The sequence below is a fragment of the Astatotilapia calliptera genome, chromosome 16 (assembly GCF_900246225.1).
Source record: "Astatotilapia calliptera chromosome 16, fAstCal1.2, whole genome shotgun sequence".
Lineage (NCBI taxonomy): Eukaryota > Metazoa > Chordata > Actinopteri > Cichliformes > Cichlidae > Astatotilapia > Astatotilapia calliptera.
The window spans coordinates 6,411,111-6,424,685 of record NC_039317.1 but is presented as its reverse complement, the minus strand read 5'-3'; the positions used below and the strand labels follow the sequence as shown (position 1 = coordinate 6,424,685).

The 13,575-nt window shown below is 42.0% G+C and overlaps 1 protein-coding gene across 1 annotated transcript; it reads left to right on the top strand.

Moving 5' to 3' along the window:
• Positions 1 to 3,078: 3,078 nt before the first annotated feature.
• Positions 3,079 to 3,999, top strand: LOC113008107 (olfactory receptor 6N2-like). Its single transcript, XM_026145267.1, has one exon. It carries the CDS (start codon positions 3,079 to 3,081, stop codon positions 3,997 to 3,999), a length of 921 nt encoding a protein of 306 aa, XP_026001052.1.
• The last annotated feature ends 9,576 nt before the right edge of the window (positions 4,000 to 13,575 follow it).

The window sequence follows — 13,575 nt, the reverse complement described above, 5'->3', positions numbered from 1 at the left end:
ATGTTTGAGAATTAACCTCTCCAGGTTCTTCAAGGTATACTTCAGGGTATGATGTAAATACTGGGCAGTGGTTCTTTTTTTTCTGGAGAGACTTCTTTAGTCTGTTTGTATTCTGACTCTGTAGTAGGGCTGAACGATATATCGCATTTGCGATAATATCGCGACATGATCAAGTGCAATTTTCTAACCGCAAAGGCTGCGATTATACTCTGGACATGTCCAAATTCATGGGCTGCATCCTCCTGAGGCCGCATTTGTAGACCGATTACGTCACAGCGACGCGCCGAAGGCTGTCCAAATTACTACCATATCCCAGAATTCATAGCGCGGCCCAGCCAAACTCCAGTTTCCAGCAATGGCGGCCGCTACCAAGTTTTAAAATTACTCATACTAATCTTTCTGGGTCACAAAATAAACTTTTAACATATTTTCAGGCGAGAAAGTAGTTGTAAACATCAAATATCTGCTCGGTTTATCAAGATATCCCATATTTGCAAAAGTGCTTCGACGTTTTCAGAGGCGTCTGCTACCCACCAGCTCGACAGCTAGCCGGGAGCTCGAGGGTTACTGATGCGGCCGAGAACGGCACAACTCCCGGCACATCATTTTCAGTTTCGCTGCTCGGGTTAAACGTAATATATAAGTCACTTAGACAACCTAAAAATGTTATTGTTGGGCTTTTTTCAGTGTTTTGTTTGTTCGTGAGTAAATCGGTTTGGCTGAGATTAAAGTTATTAGATTAGATAAAATAAAACTTTATTAATCCCCCGGGTGGGTTCCTCCTTGGTTTTCACACAGCTGACTAAACGTCAAACAGAAAACTTATTAAACAGAAGTATGAGACAGTCGAGAATTTACACCAGTGTCTGGTTATATTTTAGATAGCAAGAAGCAGACGGCCGAGTTTATTAAACTCCACGGAGACAGCGGTGACGCTAATCAGAAGGCTAGACCGTCCAATTTCACGCCTTTAAATTTTAAAGGCGTGTTTGTGTGTGTGTTTATACAATTGCTATTATGTTTGCACTTTATGTGTAATGTTACTGACTGCAGAGATCAGTAAGATGTGTGTATTTTTTATTTATTAGTTTTATTTACCGGTCAATTTACCGGTCGATCTACGTCCCTACCCTCACCTATGGCCACGAGCTGTGGGTAGTGACCGAAAGAACGAGATCGCGGATACAAGCGGCAGAAATGAGCTTCCTCCGAAGGGTGGCTGGCCTCTCCCTTAGAGATAGGGTGAGAAGTTCGGCCATCCGGGAGGGGCTCAGAGTAGAGCAGCTGCTGCTCCACATCGAAAGGAGCCAGCTGAGGTGGTTCGGGCATCTGACAAGGATGCCCCCTGGGCGCCTCCTGGGTGAGGTGTTCCAGGCATGTCCCACCGGGAGGAGGCCCCGGGGCAGACCCAGGACACGCTGGAGAGATTATATCTCTCGGCTGGCCTGGGAACGCCTTGGTATTCCCCCGGATAAGCTGGAGGAGGTGGCTGGGGAGAGGGAGGTCTGGGCCTCTTTGCTTAGGCTGCTGCCCCCGCGACCCGGCCCCGGACAAAGCGGATGAAAATGGATGGATGGAAGGATAGTTTTATTTATTTAATATTATTTTTTAATTGAATGACTGTCTAGTAGTTCACAGATGTCGAAAAACTGAGTGTGGTAAAGCCACTGATTTTTTTTATGTATATTTCTGCAATCTGCACATTGTACTGACTTTCATTTTAATGTTTACACCAGGGTTCCTTGTCAGCACTTTATGCTCAGATGTTTGTAAGCTAAAAATAAACTATTGTGTATGTTCAAATATACTGTTGTGATTGAAGAAGTTAAATAAAAATGTCAGTCATCAATTCATGCATCACCTCATGTCATCATAACAGAGGTCTGTCTTCCAGGAAAGAACAGTTTAAAATTAATGTAATATAGTATTGGCCATACTATATGATGTATTGCTTGTCTTTGTTTAAAATACAGAAGACAAAGACCTTAAAAAATAATCGCATATCGCATCGCAATCGCAATATTGGGGCAAAAAATCGCAATTAGATTATTTTCCATAATCGTTCAGCCCTACTCTGTAGCCCTGCTTCTGTTTCCTTGTCTCTAATAATGTTGGTCACTTTCATAAGTTATGTCAGAGTTTGATCCACCATGTGATATAATTTAGAAAATATCTAATTAGCAATGGCTTTCAATAACCTGGAATTAAAAAACAACAACAACGAAAAAAACAACAACACTGCAGAACACTGTCAGTTATGGACTGATGTCTACAGCACCAGGACCTCAACATTAATGGTTTAGGATACCCTTCAAGAAGCCTGGAGAACTATTCCTGAAGACTATTTAAAGACATTCAGTAAAATTTGCTCAAAAGAGTTTAAGCTGTGTTGAACACATATTGACTTTCAAGCTTGTTAGAATTGCATTCAGTATTTTTTTTGCCTTCAATTCATCATTCAACATAATCAAGGGTTTAAAGTGCACCTTTATAATCCAAAAAATACAGTAATGTAATGGTCTTCTAACAGGTATCATTCAGAAAGCATTAAATTGACTGTAAATCGTGCAAAATACAGCAGCTAGACATCTTCTAAAGACTAAGAAAAATTTACATATTGCATTAGAATTGATTTTAAGATTTTACTAATTACCTGTCCTTCATGGCCTGGGCTCAGAATATATACTAGAAGTGCTTCTCCTGTACCAGCAAGCACTTTGGTTATAGAAAGTTATACACAAATAATAATAATAATAATGATATTTTATTATTATTTTATCTACACTACTAAGTCTACTCACCTCTCTATGAGGTATGCTGTACGATGATAGATCACACAGACAAAAATATCAACTGATAAAGTTTGGTGAAGTTGTTTACATGTTCTTGAAGAACTTAATGAGTCCCATTGAGAATGGGAAATTGTCTGATAAAACAAAGCCACAGAGCCAATTACTTCTTAGTTCGGTGCTGGAAAAGCATTACTACAATACATTAAGACTTGTCTTTTCATTTGATTTTTAATGAATACCATTTATGTCATCTAGTTGTATAGTAAATAACATTTTTGTTCATTAAATGGATATTGAATTAAATGTAACATTGCTAACTCTAGGTGGGTTTGCAGAATTGCACAAATACAGATATCTTTATTTTGTGATCATATTTACACTTTATATTCTGATACTCTGCTTTAATTCCACTATAGTTTTCCTTATTTGGACTCACAAAAACCTTCACGAGCCAATGTACATTTTTATTGCAGCTTTGTTAATCAACTCTGTTCTTTACAGCATGATTATCTATCCAAAGCTCTTATCTGATGTTTTGTCTGAAAAACAGATGATATCATATCCACTCTGTCTTTTCCAAGGTTTATCATATTACACCTCGGTTGGTTCAGAATTTTTACTGTTGGCAGCAATGGCATATGACAGGTATGTGTCTATATGTAAACCCCTGCAATATCCAGTTATTATGAATAGAATAACTATATATGTATGTCTGATTTTAGCTTGGCTTATACCTGCTTTTGAAGCCTTGATGTTAGGTGTGTTGTATTCTAATGTCAAACTCTGTAGCTTTACTCTGACAGGAATTTTTTGTAATAATTCAGTTCACAAGCTTCAGTGTGTGCCGTCAGTAGCAATATCTATATATGGTGTGGTCATGTTGATAAACATTGCCCTTCTACCTTTGCTTTTCATACTTTTTTCATACATCAAGATTCTTAAAATATCTTACCAAAGGTGTAGAGAAGTGAGAAAAAAAGCTGTAAAGACATGTTTACCCCACTTGCTGGTTTTAATTCACTTTTCTTGTTTTATTTCCTTTGATATAATTATAGTTCGACTGGAAACAGACTTATCAAAAACTCTCCGTTTGATATTGACCTTTGAGTTGATTTTATTTCATCCTCTTTTAAATCCAATTATATATGGACTCAAAATGAATGAAATTTCTAAACATCTCAAGATATTATTGTGTCTAGTTAAATAACACTGAAATCACTGCACTATTATTTATGGCATTTATGTAAGTGTTCAAGTCTATTCTCTTAGTGCTGACATATGTAATGGTCATAAAGCAAAGATATTTAACTTTTTAGACTGATGCTGGTAATATTTAAAGTCTAAACATGCTTGGATTTCAGGTTTTTCCTTCATTTCCCTTTATCACAGATTATTAATCGCTGTTATGAAAATGATTTAGTAAAAAGAGTCAAATTCTGCTGGCCTTTTGTGTGTGTTTGTGTGTGTGTACTGGTTTTTACTTTGTGGGGACCAAAATCTGTAATTTACTACAGCAAATCAATATATCTATCACATGCCAATTACATCTATACATATATATGTATTCATACAGACACACACACACACACACACACCCACACACACACAAAATCTGGACTTCCCGGGTACCACTAGAGGGAGCCCAAGTACCACCACTGGTACACTTACCACAGTTTGCGAATCACTGGGTTAGGGTAAGTTGCGAAAGAAAGCAATATGTCAATGAGATGTCTCCACGAGGACAGCAAACCGGACTGTTGGGTGTGAGTGTATAAAGGAAATGACTTTCTTGATATACAACAGGTTCATTCTCTGATTTAATGTAAATGTGAGTGATAGAAAAAAGTCGAAATTGGATAAAATGACAAGTTATTGTACAATGTATAGTAATCTTTTGTTCATTTATATGTGTGTAAAACATATGGTGAGCAAGAACTGGATAACTAGGGTGAATGAACAGAAACTGGGATACATTTTAACAGTTCATATTGGTTTCAATTCAATGTTTTTTATACAAATCCCAACGACCGTTGCCTGAGTGTGAAGACAGAAACCCAACAATCATATGAGCCGCTATAAGCGAGCACTTTGGCAACAGTGGGAAGGAAAAACTCCCTTTTAACATGAAGAAACCTCCAGCAAAACTAGGCTCAGAGAGGTGCGGCCACCTGTTGCAACCAGTGGGGGTGAGATGAGGAAGATAGGTCAAAAGCCATGCTGAAGAGAGCCAGAGATTAATAAGACGTAATGATTCAATGCAGAGAGATCTATCTATCTACACACAGTGAGTGAAAAAAATGACTGAACAAGAAATACTCAATGCATCATCCTCCAGCTGCCTACACCTATTCCAGCATAACCAAGGGACAATTCAGGGTCACCTGATCCATCCCCAACTATATGCTTTAGCAAAAAGAAAAGTTTTAAGACTAATCTTAAAAGTTGGGATAATGTCTGTCCCCAAAATCCAAACTGGAAGCTGGTTCCATAGAAGAGGAGCCTGAAAACAGAAGGCTCTGCCTCCCATTCTACTTTATAATACTCTGGGAAAAAGAAGCCTGCAGTGCAAGAGCAAAGTGCTCTAATGGGGTGATATGGTACTATAAAGTCATTAAAACATGATGGGAACTGATTATTCAAGACCTTGTATATGAGGAGTAGGATTTTGAATTCAATTCTGGAATTAACGGGAAGCCAGTGAAGGGAAGGCAGTATAAGGGTGCGTTCACACCGAACGCGATAGACACGACTAAAAAGCGCCAGAAGCCCCAAGCTGGTCACGTTCACATTCGCACCTCGAAGCGCGTCCAACGCAAACTGGTCGCACTTAAAAATATGCAATTTTCACACGCGTGAAGCGGAAATTATTCTTATTACGGAGACGTGGCTTCACCCGTTGATTCCCGACGCTGCAGTCGAGTTAGCGGGCCGCACGCTACACCGGCATGACAGAAACAGCAACTCAGGTAAAAGCAGAGGAGGGGGGCTATGTGTTTACGTGCATAACGAGTGGTGTTGTAACAGCAGGATCATTCACACACACTGTTCTCCTGATTTGGAGGTTCTGGCAGTCTCGTGCAGACCTTTTTACATCCCGAGGGAGTTTACAGTAGTTATTGTGATAGCTGTTTATATACCGCCGGATGCTAACGTTAGCACGGCTCTCAGCCTCTTGCTCAACACCATAAACAAACAACAGCTTGCCCACCCTGATTGGGTTTTTATTGTCGCCGGCGACTTTAACAAAGCGTGCCTAAAGACTGTGCTTCCTAAATTTGTCCAGTTCGTGGACTTTGCTACGAGAGGAGAACACACTTTGGACCATGTCTATTCAAACATCAGGCATGCTTTCAGAGCGACACCCCTCCCCCACCTGGCTGGATCTGACCACCTCTGCATGTCCCTCACCCCCACCTACACCCCCCTGCTGAGAAAAACAAAGCCCCAGACAAAGACAATAAAAACCTGGCCTGAAGGAGCCCTTTCTCAACTGCAGGACTGCTTCTCAACAACTGTATGGGATTTATTCTCCAGCCACAACCTCCAGGAGTACACGGACACTGTACTCTCGTACATCAGGAACTGTGTTGACAATGTCACCGTCAACAAAAGGGTCAGGGTGTTTCCAAATCAAAAACCCTGGATGAATAGCGAAGTGCAATCCCTCCTAAAAAGCCGCAACACTGCCTTCAAGTCAGGGGACAGGGCTGCGTATAGGGCGGCCAGGGCAGACCTGAGTAGAGGCATCAGGAAAGCTAAGGCTGCCTATAGGAGGAGGATTGAAGATCACTTTGCTGACAACGACCCCAGAAAAATGTGGCAGGGGATCAATCACATTACCAACTACAGAAGCAATAACCAGGCAACATCTAGGACTGATGCCTCACTGGCTGAGGATCTAAACCGTTTCTTCGCCCGCTTTGAGACGACCAAGCCCTCAGCTGCCACACCACTTCCACCCGCCCCCAGCACTGGCACACTAACACTTAGGGAGCACCAAGTGAGGTGTGTTCTAAGGTCAGTGAATCCCAGGAAGGCGGCAGGTCCTGATGGAATACATGGAAAGGTTCTCAGAGCATGTGCTGACGAACTGACTGGAGTCTTCACTAAAATCTTCAACCTTTCCTTGTCATCAAACACCGTCCCGCCCTGCCTCAAAACCTCCACCATCATCCCCATCGCCAAGAAGACAGCTGTGGCCAGCCCAAATGACTACAGGCCTGTTGCACTTACGCCTGTAGTGATGAAGTGCTTTGAGAGACTGGTCTGTCAGCACATCAGGGCCGGTCTGCCTCCCACTCTGGACCCCCACCAATTTGCCTACAGGACAAATCGTTCCACCGAGGACGCAATCACCATAGCGCTCCACACTGCGCTGAGTCACCTGGAGCACCGAGGAGAATGCTCTTTCTGGACTTCAGCTCAGCATTCAATCATATCATCCCGGAGATCCTGGTCCAGAAACTGTCTCACCTGGGACTCTCCACCCCCATCTGCCTCTGGATCAAGGACTTCCTGACAAATAGACCACAGTCTGTCAGACTCGGCCCCCACCGGTCCAGCACCATCACACTCAGCACCGGGTCTCCACAAGGATGTGTTTTGAGTCCCCTCCTGTTTACGCTCTACACATCCGACTGCTCCCCTACCCATCTCTCAAACACCATCATAAAGTTCGCGGATGACACCACAGTGGTTGGACTCATCTCAAGGGGGGATGAGTCGGACTACAGAGATGAGGTCAACAGACTGACTGAGTGGTGTTCAGTTAACAACCTCCAACTGAACACCACGAAAACTAAAGAACTTATCTTGGACTTCAGGAAGGGCAGAGCAGACCCGGCCCCACTTTACATTCACGGGAGCTGTGTGGAGAGGGTACACTCCATGAGGTTTCTGGGCGTGCAGATATCTGATGACCTCTCCTGGACTGCAAATACTACAGCGGTGGTTAAAAAGGCCCAGCAGCGTCTCCACTTTCTGAGAGTGCTCAGGAGGAACAACCTGGAGGAGAGGCTGCTGGTGACATTTTACAGAGCCACCATAGAGAGCATCCTAACGTACGGCATAACAACATGGTATGCAGGGTGCTCAGCTGCAGACAGGAAAGTACTGCAGAGGGTCATCAACACAGCCCAGAAGATCACTGGCTGCTCTCTGCCCAGCCTGGAGGTCACTGCAAACTCTCGGTACCTCAGCAGAGCTGGCAATATCATCAAGGACCACTCTCACCCCAGCAACCAACTGTTTGAACTATTACCGTCAGGCCGACGGTACAGGTCACATAAAACCAGGACAAACAGATTCAGGGATAGCTTCTTTCCCAGAGCTATCACCGTAGTAAATAAGCACAAAAACAATTGAACCTATTCCATACCGTCACTGTCATTATATTATGCTGCTATTCATACTGTCATTATATTAATGCTGCTATCCTGTATATATTGTACATACTATTGTTTGAGTACTTACGATTGTTTTTTTTGTACTTTTTATATTTTACATTTATATTTATTATTGAAACTTGCACCAAGGGAGTGGCACTCCAATTTCGTTGTACTCTGTACAATGACAATAAAGGCTATTCTATTCTATTCTATTCTAAATGTGGGAGGAAGTAGTGCCAGATGGTATATTTGCAAGATGGCAGCTGTTGATCTAGTGTTTGAAGAGAGAGTCTCCCTTCTCTATTAACTGTAGAGAGCAGAGCAGCGGCGTAAAGGACGTCCTCGCTGTACCTGGGACCATCAGGTCCTCCAGAAGCGTGAGCAGTTTGGTGAGTTTCACCATTTGCTTCAGGAGCTCTGTCTGGATGATGGCCGCTTTCAGCGGTACCACTGTCTTACCCTTGCCCAATTTGAGGAGCTGCTGTCCCGCGTCAGTCCAAGCATCACCCGCCTGGACACCAACTACAGGTGCTCAATCCCACCTGCAGAGTGCCTGTCCATATGCCTGGTAAAAGTGTTTAATACAGTAGTCCTTTATTGATACCTATGCTAATATATGTTAAACTATCAGTTTATACACTGATAACATGGATATGGTGTGCTATCTGTGAATGTCGTCGGTGTTTACTGTTAGCAAACTGTGGTATGGAGATGACTGTTTATAATATTTCTAGTGATACTCGAAAGGTCCTGATGGTGAGGGAGAAGTTCATGGCCCACTTCTCGGCATAGGGAGCAGTGTCTTGGCAGCCAAAAGAATATCCTATTTGACGTCCCAGTGACTTCCCCAGAACGGCTCTTTTAAGAGCAACCCACAAACCTCTAAAGTGCATTCCTGCCTTTTTAAAATTTACTTAATAAATGGAGCTTGCCTCCAAAATAAACTAACCTCTCTTTATTGTCTTAAATAATTGGTCTTCACTATGTTCCTATATAGTTGTATATTTTTTCATTAGTATACTATGAAAAAAATTCTACATGTGTCAAGTTGTGTGTTAATATTTTGCTGTGTAGTAGAACTGATACAATAGTTATTAAAAAAGAATTATTTGAAATAATATTAGAATAGAATAGAATTCAACTTTATTGTCATTGCACATGTTACAGGTACAAGGCAACGAAATGCAGTTTGCATCCATCCAGAAGTGCTTTAGCCATGATATAGATATATTACAAATATATATTAGCAAAAATATAGATATGTAAGTATATTACAGAAATGGGTCTATTATGGTATGTTATAATGTACACGGTATGAAGGTATGTTATGAATATGCTATAACTATAAGTATGTACAGGCTGTAGTGAGTACAAGTAGAGCAGGGTGATATGAAAGACATTCATTCATTCATTCATTCATTAATTCATTCATATGGCCAAAAAAATATATCACGATATATATTTGAAAATTTGCGATATTGATATAACTGACAATATAATTTCTGCGAGACAAAATACAACTCCACAACTTTACTAGCACAAAAAAAAACCCCATCCATTTATTTTCAGTTAAATAAGCAGCTGTTTTTTATGTGCATTAAAACCATATAAACATTTAACAGTGCAAATTTCTTGCTGAAAGTTTAACCAAAAGGCATTTCCAGTAGAAATGGGCTGACATATCCTCAGCATAACCATGTATGTAATATCCACTGAAGTTCAAAAGAGGCGCTTTGCAACCTTAAACTGCAGTGTGCCAAATAAAAAAGTCAAATACATATTTTTCGGACCATAAGGTACACGGGATTATAAGGCACATTAGGCGAAACAAAGCAGTCAGATAAATCAAACTTTATTCAACTCATTCTTCTTGCTTCCTCCACTTCTGTACCATTGATTCATTTATGTTGTATTCTATCACAGCTGCTCCATTCCCATGTTGTTGCAGTATATTAATGACTAACCTCGTACTGTGGATGGATTATCTCAGTTGTTCTCCTGACTGAAGTTGGTCCGTTTACAGCATCCTGCCATGCAATTGCATGTGTCTCTAACCGTCAGGAAGCTTCATGTTAACTTTTATCGAGTGGAAAAATGTTAGCGTTCATCCTCCAGCTTCGCTGTTTATATTATGCTAACATAGCTGTGTCGCTAGCGATACGTAGCACATCATTATATACCAGTTAGCCCAACTTCAGTAACCATACAAACGTCTGCTGCTGTTTATTTTCCTGTCTTCATTTATGTTGGAAGTGATAGGAAAGCTAATGTTTGAATTTTTTCAGAATTCTCTCAGTCAGAACATGGTATATCATGCTTAGGTAACTGGCGAAACTAACGAGCTACCTTCCGCTAATTTCCTGCTAGCTTCTAACTCCGCTAAATGTAATAAATTCTGTTTTCATGGATGCCTGTATGTTAAACTTCATAGTTACACCTGGTAAAGCAGCAATGCTGATCGAAAGAATTTAGACAGTTTTTAACTGTCAGTGATGCTGCAGTGATCGTTTAACTTTGGGACCTGAAAGGACGGGGTTTAGAACCCCGATTACACCCAGATTAACGAGCACCTTAGTCCGACAAATACGGCAATAACGATGCATGTTCTACAAAAAAATTTACTTTTCTGTGTATCTGACGGACAAACACCACACAAGTGAAGTTGCACCATTTTTAAAAAATAGTTCTGGTTCATCTGTTTCACTCAAAAATCCACTTTCCCCCTTCTCATTCTCCGTTGCCTCTTTTGGCTTTTTCGGCCATGTGCATATGAAAACTAAGGGACTGCGCATGCGCGTTTTTGTCATGGCTGGGTCTGTGACCCAGCATTTTGAGTTCATTATATATTGTGTATTGTCATTTATTATTTGGGTTAAGCTCATCCACCTCTCTTAAACCCCTAAGTTGTTCAGCCTTAGTTCTGTTTAGTGGATCTCCTCATTTCCCCTTCCCCTGGATCTTAGTCTCATTTGCCCTTTGTGTTCCACGTCTCGTGTTGTCAAGCCCATGTTGTCTGGTCTGTCTCATCATGTTTCCTGTTTTATTTTGAAAGAGTCCTCTGTTCTTTGTTCATTGCATTTAGTTTTCACTTCCCCTGTCCTGTCATTAGGTTATGTGTGTCAGCTGTGTCCTCATATGTCTCCACTTCCTCTGATCACCTCATTTAGTCCTCAGTCTTGCTGTGTTCAGTGTCGCGTCGTCTGTGTTATCTCCCCTACCCCTTGTCACAGTTTCCCAATGATAGTAAGTCATAGTTTTTATGTTGTTTAGTCATAGTCTAAATCTCAGTAGAGTCATAGTTTCCCAGTTTATGTTCAGGTTTTCCCTCAGTTACTTTGTTGTTGTTGTTTTTTCCATGAGTTTTCGGCCCTAAATAAAGGCTCGCTTTTTGTTAAGTCCAGTTTTGTGTCCTCGCCTCTGTCTCCTCTTGGGTCCTCTACTCACTCCACATGGTCTACCCCGGCAGTCCGTGAAAGTTTTACCCATATCCTATCGCGATATTTCATTTTCTTATTGTTGCCTAACATTGTATCGGTATTACCGTGAACGGTATAATATGGCCTAGCCCTAAGTACAAGCTAAGTACAGGCTATGAACAGGATATAAATATGAAAAAACTATACACAAATATGAAATTTAAAAAAAAACTATACAGAAATATGAGATATACAGCTATACAGAAATGTGAACTGTGCAAGTTATAAGCAGTTGTAGAATTAAAAATTATCGTATTATACAGAATGATTATTTATACAGAATTATACAGTAGTGCAGTTAAGATGAGTGAGATATGTGGATAATTTCTACAAAGGCTATATAAAGTGCTAGTGGTTGAGAGTGGTGGTTCAGTCCATGTTATTATTGTGTGTATGAGGGTACAGTTGTCCATTGTGTGTGTAGGTGGTTGTGGGTGTGTGTATGTCCAGTCCATGTGTTTAATGTGGGCCTGATGTCAGGAGGCAGAGTTCAGGAGTCTGACAGCTGTGGGGAAGAAGCTGTTTCGGTACCTGGTGGTCTTAGTCCGGAGGCTCCTGTAGCGCCTCCCAGAGGGCAGGAGGGTGAAGAGTCCTTGTGATGGGTGACTGGGGTCTCTGATGATTTTCCCAGCCCTTTTCAGACACCACTTCCTGTAGATGTCCTTTATGGCAGGAAGTGGTGCTCTGGCGATGCGCTGGGCAGTTTTCACTACCCTCTGCAACGCCTTCCGGTCCGAGGCAGAGCAGTTCCCGTACCAGACTGTTATACAGTTGGTCAGGATGCTTTCGATGGTGCAGCGATAGAAGTTCTCCAGGATGTCTGAGGACAGGTGGTTCTTCCTCAGAGTCCTCAAGAAGAAGAGGCGCTGGTGAGCCTTCTTGACCAGCTTGGAGCAGTTAGTCGTCCAGATGAGATCCTCGGTGATGTGGACTCCCAGGAACTTGAAGCTGCTCACACGCTCCACAGCCATCCCCTTAATGTAGATGGGTGGATGTGGGTCAGCATTCCTCCTGTAGTCCACGATGAGCTCCTTGGTCTTCTCAGTGTTAAGCAGCAGGTTGCTTGTGTCGCATCATTCAGCCAGATGATCCACCTCCTCCCTGTAGGCGGCCTCATCGTTGTCACTGATGAGGCCAATCACCGTGGTGTCATCTGCAAACTTAATGATGGTGTTAGAACCATCGGCAGGTCTCCAGTCATGGGTGAAGAGGGAGTAGAGGAAAAGGCTCATCACACAGCCTTGTGGTACACCGGTGTTCATTGTGATTGTAGATGAGCAGTGGTTATCCAGCTGGACATGTTGGGGGTGGTTGGTCAGGAAGTCCAGTAACCATTTGCACATGAGGAAACTGATGCCCATATATGTTAACAATAACATATATTCCTATATGACAACATGCATAAATTAACTGCCAACATTAATTCATTGTAAACATACCTTCTGACTGGGACTCCCCTGCTGCCAGAAACCCCATGACCACAAAGAACTTCCATCTCATCCCGATCCTGCTGCAGACCCGCTCCTCTTCTTCTTCTCCATCCTCTTCTACTTGGAGTATGTGTCCCTGAGGCTCTTCCACTTTCTCCTGCAGATGTCCTCTGAATAAGTACATAATCTCGTTAGCAGAAAGGTATTTGTACATCAGTAGGAAAATAGCAGGACAGTAGGCGGCTTGCTAGCTTTTGTGCAGCTTCCACGGGTCAGTTAAAAATTTCAAAAGAGAAATGAATGAACTTACCAGGTTGCCCGATCTCTTCACACATCTTCCTCCAAGCTAGGCCTTTTTTATTCCTGTCTCGGTAGAGAAAACAGCTGGTGTCGTACAGCTCCGGGTGGTTTGCTACGGCGTTGATGAGCCTTTCCTCCATATTGAATGAAGAATAAGTGGCTTTGGCTGGACCTGCCCCTTTGAACTACG